A 23,664-nucleotide genomic window follows, 5' to 3' on the forward strand; every position below is an offset into this window, starting at 1 on the left:
GACCCTTTCCAAGGCCAACACATCCTTATGTAATGTACATTCCAAATGTAATGAGCTTGGCTGAGCATTAATTCTAATGGTGTGATGAGGCGAAACAAAGTTCTTGTATGTTTTGACAAACAATGTTAAAATTCCAGCTCAAATCAAATGAGTTCCATCCTTTATCAAAGTTTATAGCACTGGCTTTATAGATGCATTGGAATGGTTACACCACAGAACGAGGCCATTAGGCTCACTGTTTCCATGCTGCTCATTTAAAAGGCGGTAGTGGTCGCCAGTCTCAATAAATAAAATACCGATAGCGGCCATTGGGCGCTTCTCCCGTGATCGAGACCACCGTGGGAACGTCTGCCCTGGCCAAAAGCGGGTGCCCTACCGACATCGCCTGCCACCCACCCGCGAGTCTTGGCCCGCACTTTGAAAATGCCTGACTTCGGTAGTTGTTTTGAACTGGCGCAGACACAATGGACTGAAGGGCCTTTTCTGTGCTGTTGGCTTCTGTGACTCTAAAGTCATAGGGCTCAGAGACCCTGGATGCCAGGCCAGGCTTAGGAAATGTAGATGGCTGTTCTATATTTCCCTTTGAATTTGTTCTCTGGAGCCCACAGGGGTCGCTAGTGTCTCTTCAGAGATAGTGAGGCACAAGGTGCTGCAATATTGCCATATAGCTCTGATTGTTTGAGGGTAACAGCCAGACTTAAGTTTGTTGTTTTAAAAGGCCCTTGTCCAGCTTGTAAAATTTTAGAAAGTAACTACTATGTATTATGTGCGGCCAGTGAATGCTTGGAAAGGGCTCTCGCGGGCTTCCGGGCATCTTCACGCTCGCGGGATCCACCCAAGTCCAGCGAGGTGCCGGAGTCAGAATCCCACCCACAAGGGATGTGACTAAGCAGCGAGTCCCGAAGCCGGTTTAAAACCGACTTTGGCAACCTTACCAGCGAACCACTGGCCACGTGGGATCTACCGACCTCCCCAGCGAGGCCGCAGGCTGTGCGCCGTTCAGCACTGGTCCACACACGTGAACCAGGTGGGACGGCACCCATGGCGTCTCCCAGGCCATCGGAAAACCCCTGGTTGGTCAGGGTCAGTGCAGGGTGACTCCCTGGCCCTCCCCCTCGAATGCGGATACCATGGCACTGCCACCCTGGCACTCCCTCGCTGCCCGATGGCACTGCCAAACTGGCTGGAGCACTGCCTGGGTGTCAGTGCAAGGGTGCCCAGCTGCCAGAATGGCATTGCCAAGAGTCAGGGCCCAAGGGGGGCCATTCCCATGAAAAGGGGGTGGGGGCTAAACCGGTGAGAAACTCCCCAGGCCCAAAAGTGTCATTGAATAGCGTTGGGAACTCGCCGGCGGGGAACTCCCTGAAAAACCCATCATAAATTAACTTAGAAATTTTTTGGAAGAATCATGCCCAAAGTGTATGATTGGCCCCTTTTCATCTCTCTATAATTTTCCTGCAAATTTGCTTCTCTAGGCAAAATTCGAGGGAATACACCCAATTGTGTAATGATATCTCTATTATTGTTTCTTAAGTATAACCAAATAGATTCTGTCAATGGCCCTGCACAGACTTATTTCTTTCAGAACTAAAATATTTCCCTTAATCAATGCTGTCACCCCTCTTCCTCTTTCCTGAACACCTTGTATCCATAGAAAGGTTACAACTCCGGAGGAGACTATTTGGCTTGTTGTGTCCGTGCCGCTGTCTGCAAGAGCAGCATAACTAGCCGTGCTCCCTTGGCTTTCCCCCATTCCCCTGCAATTTTTTTTCTTTTCAGATAATAGTCCAATTCTATTTTTGAAGGCCGTAATTCTGCCTCTTTCCACATTGATAGGCATTGCGTTCCAGATTCTAACCGTTTGCTGCATAAAGTTGTTCCTCGTGTTGACAATCATCTGAAATTGGTGTTGTCTAGGCCTTGATCCTACCATCAAGAACATTTTTCCCCCTACTCTGTCCAGACACCTCATGATTTTGAATACATCTATCAAATCTCCTCTTGATCTTCTCTTCAAAGATAACAGCTTCTCCAGTCTATCCTCATAATTGAAGCTCCCCATCATTGGAACCATTCTCTCAAATCTTCTGCACCCTCTCTAAAGTATTTGCTTCATTCCTAAAGTGTGGTGCCCAGAACTGGCCACACTATTCCAGTTGAGGCTGAACCAGTGTTTTATACCATTTATTATAACTTTATTGCCACTCTATGCCCCCTATTTATAAAGTCCAGGATCACATATGGTTTATTAACAAACATGCCCTGCCACCCTCAATGATTTGTGCACATATACCCCGGTCGCTACGCTCCTGCACCCTTTTTAGAATTTTACTCTGCACTTTATATTGTGAATTTTTGTTTCACACTTCTCTGCATTAAGTTTCATCTGCCATTGTCTGCATATGTCCTCCTGAACTCTTGCTTTTTTTGGAAAACACTTTTATTGAACTTTAAACATTTTATACAAATCAAAACAAGACAACAGTAAAACATGTATCAACGCCAATAACGACAAACTCCCATCAATAACTATTAACAACATTTCCCCCCCCCCCCCCCCCCCCCACACTAACAGCGAACAAATCCTTAAAGTGCAATATGAAAGGCTGCCATCTACGATATCTATCTACCCCCTCAGTGAAGTTGACCTTCTTGAAGTACAAAAACTCCATCAAATCACCTAGCCACCATGTGGCACTGGGTATCGCCTGCCTTCAAATCAGCAGAATCGGCTGCCGAGCCAGCATTGAGGCGAAAGCCAAAGCATCTGCCCCCACATCCGTCCTCAATTCCAGCTGGTCCGACACCCCAAGTATCTCTATTAATGGACAGGGCTCCAGTTCCATGTTCAGGATTGTCCATATGGTGTTGAAAAAACACTTGGGGTCGGACCAGAACATGTGCGTGTGGTTCACAGGCCCTCTCGAGCACCTCTCGCATATACCTGATGTGCTGCCCTTCTCCAACCCCACACTGGAGAATATCCTTTCCAAGTGGATGGCGGCGCATCCGGAAAGGTCAAAAAGCCCACAGAACCCAATTGCAGCGCAAGAAACTACCTGAATACCCCACCCGCTCCCAAAGTCCTGCTCTCCTTCAGCTCCCAGCTAGCAAACTCACCCTCCAAATACAAGTCCCTTACCCTCTCCAACCCCTTGCCTTTTTCCACATCCCAATTCTGATATCCAATTTTGCCAGTATGATCAGATGGTTCCTACAGATAGCTACCGACAGCTTAAAATGCTGGCGGAGTTGCTTTATAACATGGTGATGACCCCCAGATTCAAAGAATATTTCACTGGGGCAAGTGGCAGAGATGCCATCACTAACGCCTCCAAGCAAGATCCATTGCATGACCCCGACTCCATCGTGCCCAAGTGACTTCCTAGTCTCCAAACGAATTCAGTGCCTTCTCCACATTATCTGCCCAATAAAATATCAGGTACGCAGCTGACTATCTTATTCATCACGCTTTGTGCATTTCCTTAAATGATCTGTAAACCTGAATTAAGTCTTGTACCTCAGTGCCTTACTATTTGTGCAAATTGCTGTTCAGATTTAATGAGGCAGCAATCCTAACACGTCTACTGTAGCTGAAATTTGTTTTGTGAATGGAAAGGAGCAACTTGTGTGATACTTCAAAAATTAATTTCTGACTGGTGAAGTAATATTGGACTTAAAGCCTGTACTGCTTTGCAGTATGGAAAGCACTTTCGATTAGGCACTTTTAATGGCTATATTCTGAGCAATTAGTTTTGTGTCCCAAACCTATATTTAGAACATAGAACAGTACAGCACAGAACAGGCCCTTCGGCCCTCGATGTTGTGCCGAGCAATGATCACCCTACTCAAACCCACGTATCCACCCTATACCCGTGACCCAACAACCCCCCCCTTAACCTTACTTTTTAGGACACTACGGGCAATTTAGCATGGCCAATCCACCTAACCCACACATCTTTGGACTGTGGGAGGAAACCGGAGCACCCGGAGGAAACCCACGCACACACGGGGAGGACGTGCAGACTCCGCACAGACAGTGACCCAGCCGGGAATCGAACCTGGGACCCTGGAGCTGTGAAGCATTTATGCTAACCACCATGCTACCGTGCTGCCCCTTACTTCCATAGTAACGTTACTTTCTTTATACCGATGCTGGCTGGGTAGTAATGACATTCTTCTCTTCTCTTCTCCTCTCCTCTCTCTCTCTTCTCTTCCCCCCCCCCCCCCCCCCCCCCCCCCGCCTGCATGCCCCCACTATTTGTTGCTGCCTCAGCTAACTCGACAGATTGTGTTTAAAACGTTTTGCCTTTCCATGACCGTTGTAGCTCAATGGTCACTCACTGAATCATCAGAGGAGTTTTTAACATTGGCACACTACTCCATGACTAGCAGTGCATAACATCCAGTGGGATGGCTGGGGTGGTGATTGAATCTGCTCCTGCAGTGTGTGTCAACTAGTTACAATATTTGGTTACATTTTAGGGTTCTAATAAACGCGCTCGCAAGTTGTCAACCGACAAAGATGCTGAAGAGGGGAAGGAAACAGTTGGTTCAAATCTGGGAAAAGAGGAGTCTGATGCTGCCAGTTCACCAGAGTTCGATAAGCATAGTGATGAAGTAAGTAATGCACATCATCAAATGACCATTGTGTGTAACGGCCTGTACTTATGAATATGAATTAAAGGGCACAGTGTTTGGTGTTAAGAATTTACAATTTTTTCCTGGTTTACCATGTCTTTCTTTGCTGTGTTTTGGGTTACTCATGCAGGTAAGACCTAACTCATGGTAGTCTGAATGTTTCACTTCTAATTCCCATCAGACTAACTTGATTCATCGAGTGGCAGTAACATCATAAACAGTCCAAGGTCTTTCAAGGAGGGTAATCACATAGAAATTGACACCAAGCCAAATAAGGTTCTGAAAGGTAGGGAAAGTGGCAACAGGAAAATGTTCATGGAAGCACCTTCAGTGGGTGAGACCAAAATGGCTGAATACTGGCCGGATGGAGGAAACATGGAACCATAGAATAATACAGCACAAAAGGAGGACATTGGTCCATCATGCCTAGGACGTGCTCTTTGAACTATTAGTCCTACTTGTAGCCCTGCAAATGTTTCCCATTCAACTAAGTCCCGAAAGATGTGCCTGTTGGGTGAATTGGACAGTCTGATTTCTCCCTCTGTGTACCAGAACAGGCGCCGGAATGTGGCAACTAGGGAATTTTCACAGTAACTTCATTGCAGTGTTGATGTAAGTCTACTTGTGACACTAATAAAGATTATTATTATTTATTCAATTTCCTAACCTCCCTTTTTGAGTCCTCTGGTTACTGACTTGCTGCCACCAGAAACAATTTCTCCTTATTTACTCTTATAAAAAATACCTCATTTAAGTTTCCGGCTTTGAAGAGGAGCCCCGGTTTCTTTAGGGTCACCTAGTAACTTGCGTGATGAATCTTTAGGGCGGCACGATGGCGCAGTGGTTAGCAGTGCTGCCTCACGGCGCTGAGGATCCAGGTTCGATCCTGACCCCGGGTCACTGTCCGTGTGGAGTTTGCACATTCTCTCCGTGTCTGCGTGTGTCTCCCCCCCCCCCCCCCCCCCCCCCCACAATCTAAAGATGTTCATGGAAGGTGAATTGGCCACGCTAATTTGCCCATAATTCAACAAAAATGTTTAAAAAGTGATGAATCTTTAATATCATTCTTGTAAATTTGTGCATAATCTTTGAACTGTAACATCTTCCTAAACTGTGGTGCCCAGAATTGGACAGAGTGATCCAGCCAGGCCCAATGAGTCACTTATGAAGGTTTAACACAGTTTATTTTTATCACTCCACTTTTACGCCTCTATTATAAAGCCAAGAACTTCTGCTTGTATGTTTTTAATAGCCTTCTCAACCTATCCTCTACAGCCAAACATTTGTATGAATATATATACCTTCAGATATATATCTGTTCCAGCACTAGTTTGTTTACATTGCCTTCCCTCATTCTTCAACCAGAAGATATCACTTCCATATGTGTGTGTGCGTTTCACCAGTTTTATGTCCATGAGTCTGTTGGTACCACTAAGATTTGCCTCCATTCCAAGTTTTAGTCATCTGCAAACTTTTAAGTAATGCTCTGTATCTCCAAGTTCAAATCATCAGTCTATATCAAATAGACCAGCAGCTCTAATACTGACCACGAGGAACACCACTGGATACACTTTCCTGCACTGTGGAAAACAATTGTTGACCATTACTCTCTGCATTCTGTCCCTTAACCAATTGCGTATCCACACAGCTAGTGACGCTTTAATTCCATGGGCTTTAGTTTTGCTAACAGGTCCATAATGAAGCATTTTATCAAGTGCTTTTTGAAAATCCGTAAATACAACCTGAACCTTTAAAGAATTGTCAAGTTAGAGGTACACAATTTACCTTTAACAAATCCATGTAATCTTTTTTAATTATTAACCTATATTTTTTTCAAGTGACAAGTTTTTTGTTGTGGATTATTGTCTCTGCTAGGTTTTATCCTCTTACATTTTTGAACAAGGGTGTAACATTTGCAATCCTCTGAATTTAAAGAGTGTGACCAGAGTTGCTATCAGCAGCCTGATTTACCTTGAGTTGGAGGCCAGTGATGTAATGATGTGGGAAGAATTTGAACATGGGTTGGGATGAAGCTGTGGAAGGTTTTCAACAAAGCCAGGACTTTGAATTTATTGTGTTTATTAGAGACCTGGGGCGGGATTCTCCGACCCCACGCAGGGTCGGAGAATCGGCGGGCAGCGGCGTTATTTCCGCTCCCGCAGGGTTTTTAAATCTCCCACCAGCCAAAAACCGGCGTTGTGCAAATCCCGCCGGCAGCCTCTGAAAACAGCTGGCGCCGGCGGGATTTGATTTTTTCTTAAGTGTCCACAAATCTCCGGCCCGGATGGGCCGAAGTCCCGCCGACGTGGCCACGGGTCACGTCGGCGAAAATCACAGTTGCTTTAAAACGTCGTCAACCATTGATGATGGTTGACGCCGTTCAGTGTCGGGGGGGGGGGGTTGCTGCATGGGGGGGGGGTTGCTGCATGGGGGGGGGGGTTGCGGCATCGGGGGGGGTTGCGGCATCGGGGGGTGGGTTGCGGCATCGGGTGGGGGGGGTTTGGGGGCAGCGGCGTGCAGAGAGGGGGGGGCGACGGATGCCCGGGGCCAACACACCGTCGCCCCCCCCCCCCTCTGTACGCCACTGCCCCCTACCCCAACCACCCCCCCCTCACCACCCCTACCTCCCTCCAACGCCCCTACCCCCCTCCCCACCACCCCTATCCCCCTCCCCACCACCCCAACCCCCCTCCAACGCCGCCCCCCCATCCCCCCTCCAACGCCGCCCCCCCATCTCTCGCAACGCCGCAACCCCCCACCCTCAATGCCGCAACCCCCCCTCATCGCCGGGTCTCCCCCCCCCCCCCCCCCCTCCCTCAACGCCGGTACCCACACACCCCCCCCCCCTCTCTCCTCCTCCCCCCCCTTCCTTCTTCCTCCCCCCCTTCCTTCCTCCGTTTGTTGGGGGGGGGGGGGTGCGGCGTTGGAGTGGGGTAGGGGTGGTGAAGGGGGTAGGGGTGGTGAGGGGAGGGGGTTGGGGTAGGGGCAGCGGCGTGCAGAGGGGGGGCGACGGTGCGTTGGCCCCGGCATCCGTCGCCCCCCCTCTCTGCCCCTGCCGCTGTCCCTACCCCAACCCCCCCCTTCACCACCCCTACCCCCCTCCAACGCCCCACCCCCCACTAATGAGGAAGGAAGGGGGGGAGGAGGAAGGAAGGAGGGGGGGGGTGTGGGTACCGGCCTTCAGAGGGAGGGGGGGTGTGGGTACCGGCGTTGAGAGGGGGGGTTGCGGCGTTGCGAGAGATGGGGGGGGCGGCGTTGGAGGGGGGTAGGGGGGGGCGGCGTTGGAGGGGGGTAGGGGTGGTGGGGAGGGGGGTAGGGGCGTTGGAGTGAGTGGGGGTGGTTGGGGTAGGGGGTAGCGGCGTACAGAGGGGGGGGGGGGCGACGGTGCGTTGGCCCCGGGCATCTGTCGCCCCCCCCTCTCAGCACGCCGCTGCCCCCAACCCCCCCCCCCCCCCCCCCCCCACCATGCCGGGTCGCTCTTCTCCCCCCACCCCACTGGGTCTCTCTCTCTCCCCACCACACAAACGCCGGGACTCGCCACTTCCGCAGCTGGAGAAACTGACGCCTATCGCGTCAGTCCACTGCTGGCCCTTCCGGGAACGGAGATTGCCAGTTTAAAAGAAGGCCCAGACGCCGGAGTCATGCACACCGCTTTTTCCCGCCGGAAATGGGCGTCCCGTCGGTCCACGGAGATTTTCGCCCCTGGATTCGGAGGAGGCTTCGAGTGTAGGTTGGTGAGTAAAGAAAGATCTGGAACAGAAAGTAGGCAGTGGAAGTTTTGAAAGCTAGTTTGTAGAGGAGGACTTCAGGCTGTTGATTGAAAGCTGTATGATAGAAGAGTCTTGAAATAGTCTCAATAATTCATTAGGCAATAAACCTGATATTCTGACTAATCCATTCGAGATTAGAATGAGATCCATTAGTCCCATGGTAATTTAATCTCTACTGTGAACTAGTGATTTCTCTGGTAAATTTTAAAATTACATATTAACAAACAGTGAAACCTCCAATATCCAAGTTCCAGTTATTTGTCCTGAGTAATCCAGCAGACATTTCACTCTGAACGTTAATTTAAAAAGATAATAAATTTAAAGTGCCCAATTCTTATTTTTCCCCTTGAGGGGCAATTTAGCGCGGCCAATCCACCTACCCTGAACATCTTTGGGCTGTGGGTGTGAGACCGACGCTGACACGGTTAGAATGTGCAAACTCCACACGGATAATGATCCAGAACCGGGATCGAACCATGGTCATTGGCGCGATGAGGCAACAATGCTAACCACTGCATCACTGTGCTGCCCCTCACTTGGATCATTTAAATGCAGCATTTTTGCATCGTACTTGCCTTTATGATGTGTAGATTAAATGTGCAAATTTAGACTAAAATGTCAGTGCCTACCAGAGATCTTTTAATTTATTTGTTCACTGAATGTAGGTTTAATTTGTATGTAGGTGTAGCTTATCTGGCTGGCATTTATTCTTTATCTTGGCTACCCTGAAAGAGCAGTGGTGACTTTTTTTGAGTTATTTTTTGTTGCAGTTTGATACAGCTAGGAATCTGCTAGGCCACTTCAGAGGACGGTTAAGAGTAGAACTGAAATTACATATGATCCAGACTGGTTAAGGACAGCAGATTTCCTTTTTATAGGACATCGGTGAATTAGCTGCATTTTTGTGACAATCCAACTGCTTCAAGGTTACTTTATAAGTCGGGATTTTATTTGCAGATTTTCTGAACTAAATTCAAATTTGCAGATTGCCACAGTAGAATGTAAACCTGCATTCTCTTAATTTATTAGTCCAGACCTCTGGGTTGCCCACACTATGACATCCCTGTATTAAATTAGGTTTTGAAAGTTATACTTTAGATCCAGATTTCATATTGTTATGGGCCAGCGTTTAAAAACTTCAAAAGTGTATTATGGAGTTCACCTGACCTATAACTTTTTGTTGAATTTGGCTGGGATGAGCACAAGAGCCTTCACTTGAGGTGTGATTCAACAGTCTTCCTAGACACTTAAATCAAAGCAAGCTTTATTCTTTAAAAAAAAAAGTTAACATTTTTTAAATAAACAGCAAGAATTTTTATTAATTACAAACATTAAAGACAGCTACAGTAATCTATGTATAACACTTAATGAATTCTCCCTTAACTGTTCCAATTTAAAAAACAAAATCCCATAAATCACAAACCCCTTTTCAAGGGCGTGGCCCAGCACTCTGCATTCTCACTTGAATGAGACTGGCTTTCCCTGAGATTCTAATCCTGTCTCGCCAGCAGATTTAACTCCTTCCGGAAAGCAAACTATATATTTTAAGATGCCTAAGCAGGTAACTATAATCAATGTTTCTTTTCCTGGAATGACTCTTTAAAATGAAAATAGGGAGAGACAGGCCAAAACACTTATTTTCTCTGTCTGTAGTACACAGCAGTCAAATCGAAATGAAAGCGAAATCAAAATCCTCACAAAGCCACAGCCCAGCTCCACCCACACAATGACATCACTGAAGCCATGTGATAAGCCAAAAAAAGTTCTTAAAGGAACACTCGCTTGACAATATGATCGCCTCCAGTGGTTATGTTTCATCCCTGTGTGACATCGCTGACTTTGTAGTTCCACAGGAAATAGATTAGCGTGTAAAAATTAACGCCCTGATTTGTTTACCCAGCTCCAAAAATGAAGTTGCGCTTCTTGTGTCCCTGCAGTGAGGTTTGTAGCATTTTAACAATGGGCATTCAAGTCATTGCCCTCTGTTGCCAGAGTAGTCTTGAGCATCATCACTGAGACTAGGAATCTGCTGCTTGATATTTTTCGGTGCAAATTCAAGTGGAGTACATAATCCTAATCTAGTGGAGTGCATAGGGCAGCACGATAGCATAGTGGTTAGCACAATTGCTTCACAGCTCCAGGGTCCCAGGTTCGAGCCCTGACTTGGGTTACTGCCTGTGCGGAGTCTGCACGTTCTCTCCGTGTCTGCGTGGGCTTCCTGTGGGTGCTCCAGTTTCCTCCCACTGTCCGAAGATGTGCAGGTTAGGTGGATTGGCCATGCTAAATTGCCCTTGGTGTCCAAAATTGCCCTTAAGTGTTGGGTGGGGTTACTGGGTTATGGGAATAGAGTGGAGGTGTGGGCTTGGGTAGGGTGCTCTTTCCAAGAGCAGGGGCAGACTCGATGGGCCGAATGGCCTCCTGCACTGTAAATTCTATGATAAACCTACTCTCATTTCCAGAGGAGAAGTTGTGAATCTTCCCCACAAACCTATTGCTTTCCATTACATTTGAGCAGGTCTAATCCTTTGCTGGGGAACTTTGATTTGTATCAGACTGTAGAATTTGAGATGAGTTATGTAATATCCCACCATGATCTTTTGCTTGAAGTAGTTACCTTGTTCTTCCCTTGATGCCTAGGTCTAGATTAATTTATACCCCCAAGAAAGTGCACTTCAATCGTGTCATATTTCTCTATTTAAATTGCCGCAGGTTTAAGCTTGTGGTTATTCGGTACATTTTGATGGCTTTTTGTTGTTTAATAGGAGACTCCTGCAAAGAAAGCTCCGGTCGTACAGACTCCGAAGAAGAGGGGAAGAAAGCGAAAGGTAGAGCACATCTTATTGGTTTGTACGAATGCTTAAAGGAATTTGCCAGTTTCTGTGCTATCTTTTGGATCTAGATGTGTCAACAGTGAACACTAATCTGGCTCTGATGTTGTGTACAAGTACCTATATCTAGGTTTATTCGTCAAATCCATGTGAGTGGGTTAAAATGGACCCCTATTGTAACTATTACTTTAAATGTTAAAATGTAGCATTGTTGTTGCATACAGAGCAGATTGGATATTGTTGTTTTGGTGTTTGTTGACATTGGATTGAATTGTTACAGGACCTACCTAGCATGAAATCTACTTCCAGAGATGGGTTTAGTTTGTCCAGACCAATCTAGTTCATAGAATTCACCCTGACCATCAGTTACCCGCCACTGATGACACACGCTGATCAGTGGATGGAGGTGTAAGAGTCTGGCCTCTGCTTTGCACTTTACCATGGGAGTGCAGTTGGGTTCTGAATCACAATGAACATTTCGTTTCACAAAAAGTTGGGACTAAATATGCCAGTCCTCCCTGCATCATCTGTGCGTGATGACAATCTGTGTTGGGCATGCAGCGAGAGATTATCTTCTTGCAGTTACCTGCATGTATGGTGGAAAGGAAAATTTAAATACTGCTAATACACATTCTGCTTACCGGTTTATTCTCGACTTGAGTTCACTTTTGATCTGAAATGTATAAACTCTCCTTTAATTTTAGATTGATCAAGTGGAGGTTGGTTCAGAATCGGAACTTGAAAAGCAGAGTGCCAAACGGAAGAAACAAGGTGCGTAATCTCTTCCAAACCTTCAGTCGAACTCAGTTGAATAATTGGCCAAGTTGCAAAGTGTGTCAAACTTGCCAATCAAGGAATAAATGCAATTGGCAAAAGGCAAAATATTACAGAAATCTGAAATCAACAAAAAATGTTGGAACCACTCAAACCTGAAAAAAACATCTGTGGAGTGAGGAAAAACAGTTGATGTTATAGGTCTGATACCTTTTTGGAGGACTGGAAAATTTTAATAATGATACCCCCACCAACCAATCCCATATTTATGCAAACCACTCCCCCTTATTTGCTGATGACGACCAGATCCTTAAAGAAGGAAATAAATGGCATCCATCTCTAATAGAACCCCTCCTGTGACCCTCTGGCGTATTTTGATTTTTTTTCCCCCAAGTACAAAAACATGCCGTTGTCCTAGGCGGCTCCGATCCACTCCACCCAAGAAGAACCAGCCTCTGGACTCACAAAGAGGTGAAGGCCAGGACATCAGCATTTTCTGCAGCCCCGGCTCATCCGATACCCCAAAGATCCCCACCCATGGGCACGGCTGCACTGTAACTTCACAAATCTCAAAGAAGGAAGCCCAGAACTCAACCAACTTAGGGCAGGACCAAGACAAAAGCGAGTGGTTCACTGGCCTGGTGAACAACGCTCACATCTATTCTCCACTTATGGAAAGAACCCGAGTGATAGTCATGTGTGTCATATGCACCACTTTAAACTGAATCAAACTCAGCCTTGTGCACAAGGAAGTAGAATTAATCCTATGTAATACCTCGTCCCCAAAGTTGATCCTATGCAAGAAGTCTCCATCTGCCTCCAAACCAACCCGGGGTCCACAACCTTCCCCCATGCTTCCTCAATGTTTGCCATCCAGTAGCTCCTTTTCCCCTGTTGATTCACCGGAAAACCTCACTCTTGCCCACATTCAATCCACATCCTTAGAAGGAACCAAACTTATTTTTAGCATCTCCATTATCTTTCCCATGTTAGAGAGAGGTTCTGTAATATACAATAGTAAGTCGTCCGCGTAATGGAACACCCGATGCTCCCTACCTTCCTCTCTCCCCTTCCACTCAGTTGACGACCTAAATGCGATAGCCAATGGCTCAATCGGCAAAGCAAAAAGTAACGGGGAAAGTGGACATCCTGCTTGTACCCCTGTACAACGAAAGTACCCCAAACCTAATGCGTTGCTGCAAACGCTCGCAGTGGGTCCCCTATACAGCCATCTGAGCCATGAAATGAATGTAGGCCCAAAGCCAAATCGCCCGAATACCTCAATAATGTACCCTCACTCCATCCGGTCAACGCTTACTCCGCACCCATGGAGATAATTACTTCCAGCTCGACCCCTGACGAAGACGATAACACCACATTCAGGAGTTGGTTGATAATTACTGACCCTTAACAAAATCCCTTCAGATCCTCAGAAATTACCCCCAGCAGACACTCTTACAGACGTGTTGCCACCAGCAGCTTTGGGTCTACATAGAGATGGGCCAATATGACCCACACTGCACAGGATCTTTATCCTTCTTCAGGATTAAGGAAATGAAGGCTTGTGCCAATGGGGCCGGCAGTATCCCCCAAGACAATGAATGGTTAAACATGTCCCAACAGATGTGGACCTCCGCTCCGTTGTAAATTTTTTGTAAACTTCTACTGGGAATCCATCCGGGCATGGTGCCTTCCCAGACTGCATAGGACAGATAGACTTTGCAATTTCTTCCAGCCCGAGCAGCATTTCCAGCTGCACTCTTCCTCTCCGCCACCAGAAAGACCAACCCATCCAAGACCTGCGCCATAGTTGAGTGTTCCTCCAGAGGCTAGGACCTGTACAACCCCCGGTAAAAGGTTTCAAATATCAGCCTCCCGGGCACCCTACCCTGATCAGCCATATCTCAACCGCAAGGAAGTACAATAAGGCCCCACCTCACCTAGGCTCAAGGCTTGCCCAAGATGGTGATGGCCACTGCCACCCTCCCCTCAAACTAGTATCCCCACAACAAAACATTCAGTCTTCAGTAGCCCGTTTTCCCCCCTCCCCTTGAACACCAAACGAAACAACTCGCCCATCAGCCCTCTTTCATCCCACAAAAAGAAAACTCAATGACCCCAGCCCCCCCCCCCCCCCCCCCGTAACCATCCACAGCTCTCTTCTCCCACTTCTCACCCGTTAACTAGCACCTCTGATAGCAGGGTGACACCCACCTGGGGGGAAATACCAGTTCTACGTGGAATAATACCACAAACAGCCCCCCTGCCAGAACCCTGCATCCTGTCTAGAGTTGCCCGAATTGGCTCAACCACCTTTGCCAGATCGTCCATGACCCCTGCCTCTGCTTTTAAAGAGTCCACTGGCCTCTCCGTTGTCAACTGAGAGGGCAATGACGTCGCCAAGACCTCTGCCATTTTCTCCCCTCCTACAACACTCGAGCCTTCAGAGTCTGAAGAGGAGCCTGTATTAGGCTTTTCTTCAAATTTAGCTTGCAGCCATCTCGTGCCGAAGGAGGACCCTAAACTCTTCAACTGCTCCACTTTTTCACCTGTTAAACTGGCAAAAAGGGCTATAAACAAATCCCAAGCAGGAGCCACCTTATCTGTGACCTCTCACTTCATGGTGGTCACCGGGAGTCCATGATGCGTTTCTTTATTCATAAGAATTGAGAGGAGTCAAATGATTTCAACCGGGTGGGGAATGATGGCGGGGGGTGGCCAGAATCTCATTTCACCACCACCCTCTACCTGGCTGAAAAAATCATTGTTTTTCATATAAACTGGTTAATGAGTTACCAGTGGATGGAGTAGACTTGCTTTTTGGGAATGATTTGGCAGGAGTGAAGGTTGTAGCTCCGAGGGAAGTACTGCGGAGATGGCGCGTGAGATATCAATGGCAGGTGTGGGAATTAGGAAATCTCACTGGGCATTAAATGACTCAAAAGAAACGTTGAAAGACACAAATTAAATGACAACGGTAGTGAATCTGATTCTGCTGATACTAATGAAATTATCTCTAGGAGAATGACTCCTCACAGAAGTCTGCCAAAGATAAAAGGCAGTGTTTTGAGTGTTGCATTTCTCAAGGTCTCTAGTTTATGGATCACTTTGTTCTTTCTGCCTACAGCTGTTGAAGTGAAGACTCCAAAGCCCAGAGGAAGGCGGCCCAAAGTCATGGTGATGCCTGCACGTTCAGGCAATGAAAGGTTAGTGGCTAGTTAATCTGCAAATAATTCACTGGTTAAGACTTTCAAGGTTAGCGAATGATTTGTATGATCTTCATTTAGTATCATGGTCTCAACAGAAACCTGCATGAGGACTTTCTCTACTTTTTATTTTTTGAGAAATTATAACTTATAAGCAATTAACTACTTTCAAAGAAAGGTTTGCAGTGTATTGTACGACCTGAGGATACCCCAAAGAACTTTGCTGCCAATTAAACACTCCTAATCACTCGTAATGCAAAAAACATAGCAGACTATTTGTTCATTGCAGGATCAGCTAACAGCAAGTGTAATCAGTATTTTGTGATCAGCATTCTGCCATCAAGCAAATTAACAACATTTTTGTTTTTAGTGATGCGAGTTGAGGAGTATCCCATGCAAAGTAGTGTCATGGGATCTTTTTCAGGGCTTTGGTTGAACATCTCATCTGAAAGATGTCCTAAAGAAATCTCCAGTTGTACAATTCCCTTGACCAGGAGAAACTCGTGAATGATGTTTTTGGGAGGCTAAAGCTGGGAGCATAAAAACAGGAGTGGACCAATACAGTTCCTTGTGCTGTCCTGCCATTTAGTTAGGTTATGATTGATCTATACCGCAACCGCATTTACCCGTCTGTTCTCTGTATTCCTTTGTCGTTGTTTTTTTCAAACTTTTTTCACGGGACCCACTTTTGCCAGCTAGTTGACCTTTGGGGCCCACTTGATGGCCAGCACAGATACGATGGGCCGAAGGGCCTCTTTCTGTGCTGTAAAATTCTGACACTATGAAAGTAGAGAGATATTCAAAGTGCAGAGGGGAGCCACGAGGTTGATGTCAGTGTTTAAATTATGGTAACACAAGATGTGAATTTTGCTAGCACCTTCGCAACTATATGAGCACAAAGTATTTGCAGCCAATGAAATACAGTCGCTGCTGTAATACCAATTTATGCTCAGCAAGCTCCCACAAACAACAAATCAATAAAGAGCAGATAATTGTTTTTTTGTGATGTTGATTGAGGGATAAATGTTAATTAGGACATCTTAGGATCTTATTAGGATCTTATTGAATGTGCCATGGAATCTTTTCCATCCACATAAGAGGCAGAGCCTCCATTTAACATGACATCTGGAAAACAGCATTTCTAACGAGGTTGCACCCCTGCAGTACTCCATAGGGCTGTTGGCCTAGATGTGGAGGTGAGCTCACAACCGTCTTGTCTGATGTAGATGCAAGCGCATTACTCGCTGAGCCACGACTAACCCACAGGAAAGACTACAGAAGTTTAGGCTTAACAACCCTTAATCTGAAAGGTAATCTTGCAGGAGAAGATAACGTATGCTAATAAATGGTTGGGAAAGGTGAAACCAGAACTATTTTTTTACACTAAACTGAGTGTAAGACGAGCGAATACAGGTTTAAACTTGAGAAAGCTGCTTTTAGATTGATAGCAATAGTTATTTCACTTACAATGCAATGTATATTTGGTGGGTGGCGGGGCAAGGGGCAGTCACAGACAAAGACAGCGCGATTCCATAAAGTTCGAGGGTTTTCCTTCAATTGCTGTTATGAAAGAGTCTGTGTGTGATTGTTCTGTGCCAGGTTTAATACAGTAAATGCAGTGTGTTTTGCTGCGGGTGAGGATCAACACCCAGACCCAGATAAAAAGCCTGTTTTCTCCACACCTTATTGTCCCTCCAGAAGGTTCTGAATGGGTGCATAAACTCTTCAACCTGGTGTTTGGCTTCCCAAAAGTTCCTTCCAACCGGAGTACTGAGAGAGTGTGTATATATGTGGAGGGCTTGCAGGGTGATGGTCTCTGCTAGCTCCTCTACAGAAATGAGAACTGAGTCGCTTGGTGGGTGATCCTGAAAAGCTACTCAATTTAGGGTTAGTTAATTGAAAGACTTCAGTTGAGTGAAGAATCGGACTGATTAGTGTGGATGGAAAAGATTCCGTGGCACATTGAATAAGATTAGGGATGATCAGATGTCCCTTTACTCGGCTTCAGTCTTGTGCATGTGATGTTTCTAAATTACAGTTAACTGTTTGGCTTGCTGCTGAGATTACTTTCAGCCGGCCAGTCCACTCTGCTTCTCACCCCTGGGCCATGCATTCTCTCGTATCCCTCGTATCTCCCCTCACAAAAAACATTTTCGTGACACTCTTTCTGTTTGCCATTCTGCTGACCTTATATAGAATTTACAGTGCAGAAGGAGGCCATTCAGCCCATCGAGTCTGCACCGGCTCTTGGAAAGAGCACCCTACCCCTACCAAGGTCAACAGCTCCACCCTGTCCCATAACTCAGTAACCCCACCCAACACTAAGGGCAATTTTGGACACTTAAGGGCAATTTATCATGGCCAATCCTCCTAACCCACACATCTTTGGAATGTGGGAGGAAACCGGAGCACCCGGAGGAAACCCACGCACACACGGAGGATGTGCAGACTCCGCACAGACAGTGACCCAAGCCGGAATCGAACCTGGGACCCTGGAGCTGTGAAGCGATTGTGCTATCCACAATGCTACCGTGCTGCCCACGGTAGGGATACTTGTGTTAATTTCAGGATTAATTTCAATTTCAGCGATTTCAGGATTCGCTCGCCTTACACTCAGTTTAGTGTAACCCTAACACTAACCCTAACCCTTTATACACCCGCCCGCACCCGCGGGTCATGACCCCCACTTTGAACAAGCTTGGTCTATGTTCTTGCCAAAAATAATCTTATCAATTTTAGCTTTTAAAATTGCTACTTAGCATTCCCAACCTTTTGGAGAAACAAAATAATTGAAGAATGGCGATTTCCCTCACAAATGGCCTACGTGGTGTGGAGAAAGTGATAGGAAATGTGATTTAGAATAGAAATCTCTGATCAAATGGCTGTCTTGTCTACTAAAACCTCTTGTTTTTAAGTTCTGCTGGAGCTTAATTTCAAGTTTGAATGTTATGTAACTGCTGTGTTGCATGTACTGCCAGTGAGAATGATGCTTTGAACAAAGTTGAGGAAAAGAAGGCAGTCACAGAGGAAAAGCGGAAGAAGCAACAAGAGCAGAAGAAAGTAAAAGAGGAGGAAGAGAAGAAAGAGGAAAAGAAGATTGACAAACCAAAAAAAGTAGTTAAAAAGGAAGGGAAGAAGGACCTCGCGGAACCCAAGCGAAGGAGGAATACCAAGACTAAGTCAACTTCAGAGTCTGAAGAGGAGGAACCAGAAGATGAGGAAGTATGTACAATCTGATATCTATAAACATGGATTAGAACTTTATTTTATTTTAACCTGATTCGGGTTTACTCACCTTCCTCCGATCAAACTAATCAGGGCGTCAGTATATCTTTTAGGATTTGCTAGATTCCGGTTTGAAAATCAGTAACTTGATTCGACAATGCCTCTGTTCCTGAGAAGTAAAAATTGGATTAGAAATGCATTTTGGAAGTTGGCTCTTTGTTGTACTAACTGGCGGGACAGATGTTTCCTTTTTTGGGTGTTCCTGCTATGAGAGAAACCTTGAAAACCATGTAGATGGAATCTTTTCCCAAAACGTAGGTAAATAAGTGACCTATGTTTTATGCTGTGGTCCTACAGTAACTATAGCTGGTGCATACAGATATAATTATAAAGGGCTGCTACATTTTTGAAGGGCTACCAAAAGCATGTAGTTCCATGTTCTGTTATGGTCCTTGAAAGGCGTGTTGATACCCCACTTATTGTCTGAGTGAGCAATTTCCTTCAACTGACATACCCGACCCCCTCCCACAAAGTTTTCCACCTGAAATAGAGACCAGGATCATGGTCGTTGTTCAGTTGTCCACTGGGTTTAATTATAGAATCAAGATCTGATTTTGCTGCTGAATGTGATTGTTCATCATTGTGGACTGTGCAGTTGTTCAGTTTGGTCATTGCGAAGGAGAAATTGTGGATTTCTGTGAAAACTGGAATGTTGCAAATGTGTCTCGGACACTAACATCTTGAGACTAAGCTAATAGGTCAGCTTATGCTCAACTGTAAACTTCCATCAACGAACAGACCTGTGTGCATTTCTCTAATACACCTTTTATCTTGTATCCTCTTTACCTTCACCCGTCTGCAACACTTGTTGACTTTGTATTGAAAGGAAGAGAAAAACAAGAAAACAAAGTGGGATGCTGCTAATAGACGAAATCTACTGAAAAAGCAAAATGAAAAGGAACAAGAAGAAAAGCTTCGCAAAGTGGAGGAGAGCAAAAAAGATGAGCAGTAAGTACCACTTTCTGTTGATGCACTTCTGTGCATTGAACAAAATGACATGTTGATCTATTGAAATACTTTGCATCAAATGTCAGTACTTGATGCCCTAATAATTAGGCCAGTTACAAACCATGATTATTCCAGAAAATTTTCTTTCTGTGGAGCTAGAGGATTGTTGCACAGGAGGAAACTAATTGTTGTGTCAGTTGTTTAGTCTTGTTCTCTTTCTTCTCCCCCCCCCCCCCCCTTTTATTTCCTCTGCATCAAATTTTTAACCACTTTTTTTCTCCTGAACTGCTCCTTGTGGCACAGAATTCTGTTTCATTGACCGTGGCTACAAGCAGATTATTGATGCCTAATTATTATTTAGGCAAACAATTTTGCCATATTCCTTACTTAACTATCCATCTCCAACTAAAAAATTTATGTTGAATACTAGTTACCAAAGTTTGGGAAACTTACTGCATGTTAGTGAGAGCTAAAGATTGAAGTATATGCAACATTTGTTGGGTTTCTGATGGTCATTGCAGTGAAATACGTAGCTACATAGGACATTGGCTGTCTGGAGCCAAGTAGGAAGAATCTCAGTCCCCAGTAACTGATCCGTATGTTAGACTGGCTAATAGGTTATCAGCAGTACCCTGGAGTATGGTATCATTACCAAATCTGCCATAGGATTAATTTGAATACCTTATTACCAAGCATATTAGTTTGAAAGCATCTTGTTTCCTCCACCTCACCTCACCACTCACTCACCACAACATAATGGTGTTATGTTCTTGCAATTTATCTTGATGCCCATATTCAATGCTGTGTGCCTTATTTGTGACTAGGTACTTAAACCAGGATTGCACATAAGAGACTTTAGCAATAAGATATGTCCTTACTGAGGCTGACTTTCCTCCTCAGTATGTTGGGTGGCAGGTCTATATGGACTGGTTACCCTTACTTAGTAGAAATCTAACTCCCAGACTGATCCTACATGTAGCACACTGGGAGCTACCCTGTAAAGCAGTCCATAACACAGGACCGCTTTATAATGTCCTTTCAAAAGCACCATGCCAGTAGCCGGAATAAAAGAACAAACAAAAGAATGGGGGGGGGAAATAAAGTAATTTTTTTTTCTCTAGTATCCGAAACATGAACATATATATGCAATCGGTCATTATTAAATGGATGGACATGTAGGAGAATCAGCAATTTTTACCTGTTCACATTTATCCATTGCCCCTGCTTTTGCTATATTTAGCATGTGTCACAGGTGCAACAGTTGATTCTTCATTGGCTCTCGCCATCTCAGCTTCTTCTAGGTAATGGATGACTGTCGGGGATTGGTCTTTGCATTATCTTTTTTAAATGTATTTTCTTCTGGGGAGCCCCTGGGGCGAACCAGAACCAAGAATGGTGGACCCAATAGATCCGCCAGCCCAACCAATGATGGGGTTCATCATAACGGAACTCCAGAAGCATAGAGAAATGGTGAAAGAGGATCTCATGGTGGCAGTGAGGTCAGCAGTAGAGTCTGCGTTGGTCCCCATAAAGGACAGAGTGGAGCGAAGACTGGGGGCCCAAGGGGCAACAGTGCGGGACCTGAAAATGGTAGGCACCGACCAGGGGGAGCGGATCATCTCGCTCGAAGCCGAGGTGGCAATTTGTGATGACCCAGAAGGGACTGAAGTGGAAGTTAGACGACCAAGGAAATGGGTCCCACTGGCAGAACCTGTGGAGTGGAGGGGAGGAACCTGACCGAATTTGTGGCAGCGATGCTTGGAAAGCTGGTCGGGAAGGAGGGCTTCATTAAGCCCCCAGAGGTCGACCACGCCCACGGGTCGCTCCAACAGAGACCCAAGCCGAGAGAATCACCAACGGCAATTATAGTGAGGCTCCACAGATTCCAAGACAAAGAACGGATTCTGAGTTGGGCAAGTGGGAGGAACACAGCGTTCGCTTGTACCAGGACATTGGAGCGAACTTGGCCAAGCATCGGGCAGAATTTAACGGGTCAAACCCCGTGCAGTTTAAAAACCAGGTGTGGTTTGGCATGCTGCACCCGGCTAGACTATTGGTCACACATTGGGGAAAAGAACGCTTTTAAAAAAAAGATTTTTATTCACATTTTCACAAAAAAGAAAACAATAACAGAAAATTCTAAGAACAAAAAGAACAGACCCCCCCCCCCCCCCCCCCCCCCCATATATACTAAAGAGAAACAACAAACCAACGCCCGTCGTTGGCAAAAAACAGGTATTCAACCCAAAACAAAAACAAAGAGACAACCCCCACCACCCCCCCCGGGTTGCTGCTGCTGCTGACCTTTTGATTTTACCGTTCTGCCAGGAGATCTAGGAATGGTTGCCATCTCCTGTAAAACCCCTGCACTGACCCCCCCCTTAGGCAAAATTTCACCCTCTCCAATTTAATGAACCCTGCCATATCGTTGACCCAGGCCTCCACGCTTGGGGGCCTCGCATCCTTCCACTGAAGAAGAATCCTCCGCCGGGCTACTAGGGACGCAAAGGCCAGAACACCGGCCTCTTTCGCCTCCTGCACTCCTGGCTCCACTGCAACCCCAAATATTGCGAGTCCCCAGCCTGGATTGACCCTGGATCCTACCAGCCTCAATACCATCCTTGCTACACCCTTCCAAAATTCCCCCAGTGCTGGGCATGCCCAGAACATGTGGACATGGTTTGCTGGGCTCCCTGAGCACCTAATACACCTGTCCTCGGTCCGAAAAAACCGGCTCATCCTTGTCCCGGTCATATGAGCCCTATGCAGTACCTTAAACTGTATGAGGCTAAGCCTCGCACATGAAGAGGAGGAGTTCACCCTTTCTAGGGCATCCGCCCACGTCCCCTCCTCAATCTCCTCACCCAGCTCCTCCTCCCATTTATCATTCAGCTCCTCCACCGAGGCCTCGTCTACCTCCTGCATCACCTGGTACACTTCCGAGATCCTCCCCTCTCCAACCCATACCCCCGAGAGCACCTTGTCCTGAACCCCACGCGGCGGCAGCAGAGGGAACCCTGCCGCCTGACAAACGCCCTTACTTGCATGTACCTAAAGGTGTTCCCCGGGGAAGCCCAAACTTCCCCTCCAGCTCACCCAGGCTCGCAAACTTCCCGTCTATGAACAGGTCCCCCAGCCTCCTGACACCTGCCCTGTGCCAACTCAGGAACTCGCCATCAATTCTCCCCGGAACAAACCGGTGGTTCCCCCATCGAGGCCCCACCTCCCCCCTGTGCCGCCTCCATTGCCCCCAAATCTTGAGGTTAGCTGCCACCACCGGGCTCGTGGTATACCTCGTCGGAGGGAGCGGCAGCGGTGCCGTTGCAAGTGCTTCTAGGCTCATGCCCACACAGGATGCCATCTCCATCCTCTTCCATGCTGCCCCCTCCCCGTCCATTACCCACTTACGCACCATCGCTGCGTTGGCAGCCCAATAATACCCACAGAGGTTGGGCAATGCCAGCCCCCCCCCCCCAATCCCTGCCCCGTTCCAAGAACACCCGTCTCACCCTTGGAGTCCCGTGTGCCCACACAAACCCCGTAATGCTCCTGTTAACCTGCCTGAAAAAGGCCTTTGGGATAAGGATGTGGAGGCACTGGAACAGGAACAGAAATCTCGGGAGCACCGTCATCTTGACTGACTGCACCCTACCCGCCAAAGACAGCGGCAGCATGTCCCACCTCTTAAATTCCTCCTCCATATGTTCCACCAGCCTTGTGAGGTTTAGCTTATGCAAGGCCCCCCAGCTCCTGGCCACCTGAACCCCCAAGTACCTGAAGCTCCTGTCCGCCCTTTTCAGTGGGAGCCTCTCAATCCCCCCCTCCTGGTCCCCCGGGTGTACCACAAACAGCTCGCTTTTCCCAACGTTAAGCTTATACCCTGAGAAATCCCCAAATTCCTGGGGAATCCCCATCACCACCAGCATTCCCCCCACCGGGTCCGCCACATACAATAGGTCGTCCACATAGAGCGACTCTCGGTGCTCCTCCCTACCCCGGACCAGCCCCCTCCAATCCCCCGACTCCCTCAGCATCATAGTCAGGGGTTCAATTGCCAGAGTAAAAAGTAGGGGGGACAGGGGACACCCCTGCCTCGTCCCTCGGTATAGTCGAAAATACTCCGACCTCCTCTTATTCGTGGCCACACTCGCCATCGGGGCCTCATACAACAGCCTCACCCAACTGACAAACCCCTCCCCAAACCCAAACCTT

The 23,664-nt window shown here is 46.8% G+C and overlaps 1 protein-coding gene across 1 annotated transcript in view; it reads left to right on the forward strand.

The window, feature by feature from the left end:
* Positions 1–23,664, forward strand: part of LOC119970200 (PC4 and SFRS1-interacting protein-like) — a 57,925-nt gene that overhangs the window by 9,315 nt on the left and 24,946 nt on the right. The window contains exons 4-9 of the mRNA XM_038804449.1: positions 4,486–4,620; positions 11,174–11,236; positions 11,944–12,010; positions 15,141–15,219; positions 18,198–18,441; positions 19,331–19,452. Of these exons, the coding sequence (XP_038660377.1) occupies positions 4,486–4,620; positions 11,174–11,236; positions 11,944–12,010; positions 15,141–15,219; positions 18,198–18,441; positions 19,331–19,452 (710 nt within the window). The remainder of the gene's footprint in view (positions 1–4,485; positions 4,621–11,173; positions 11,237–11,943; positions 12,011–15,140; positions 15,220–18,197; positions 18,442–19,330; positions 19,453–23,664) is intronic.

This window comes from Scyliorhinus canicula, chromosome 8 (genome assembly GCF_902713615.1).
Source record: "Scyliorhinus canicula chromosome 8, sScyCan1.1, whole genome shotgun sequence".
NCBI lineage: Eukaryota > Metazoa > Chordata > Chondrichthyes > Carcharhiniformes > Scyliorhinidae > Scyliorhinus > Scyliorhinus canicula.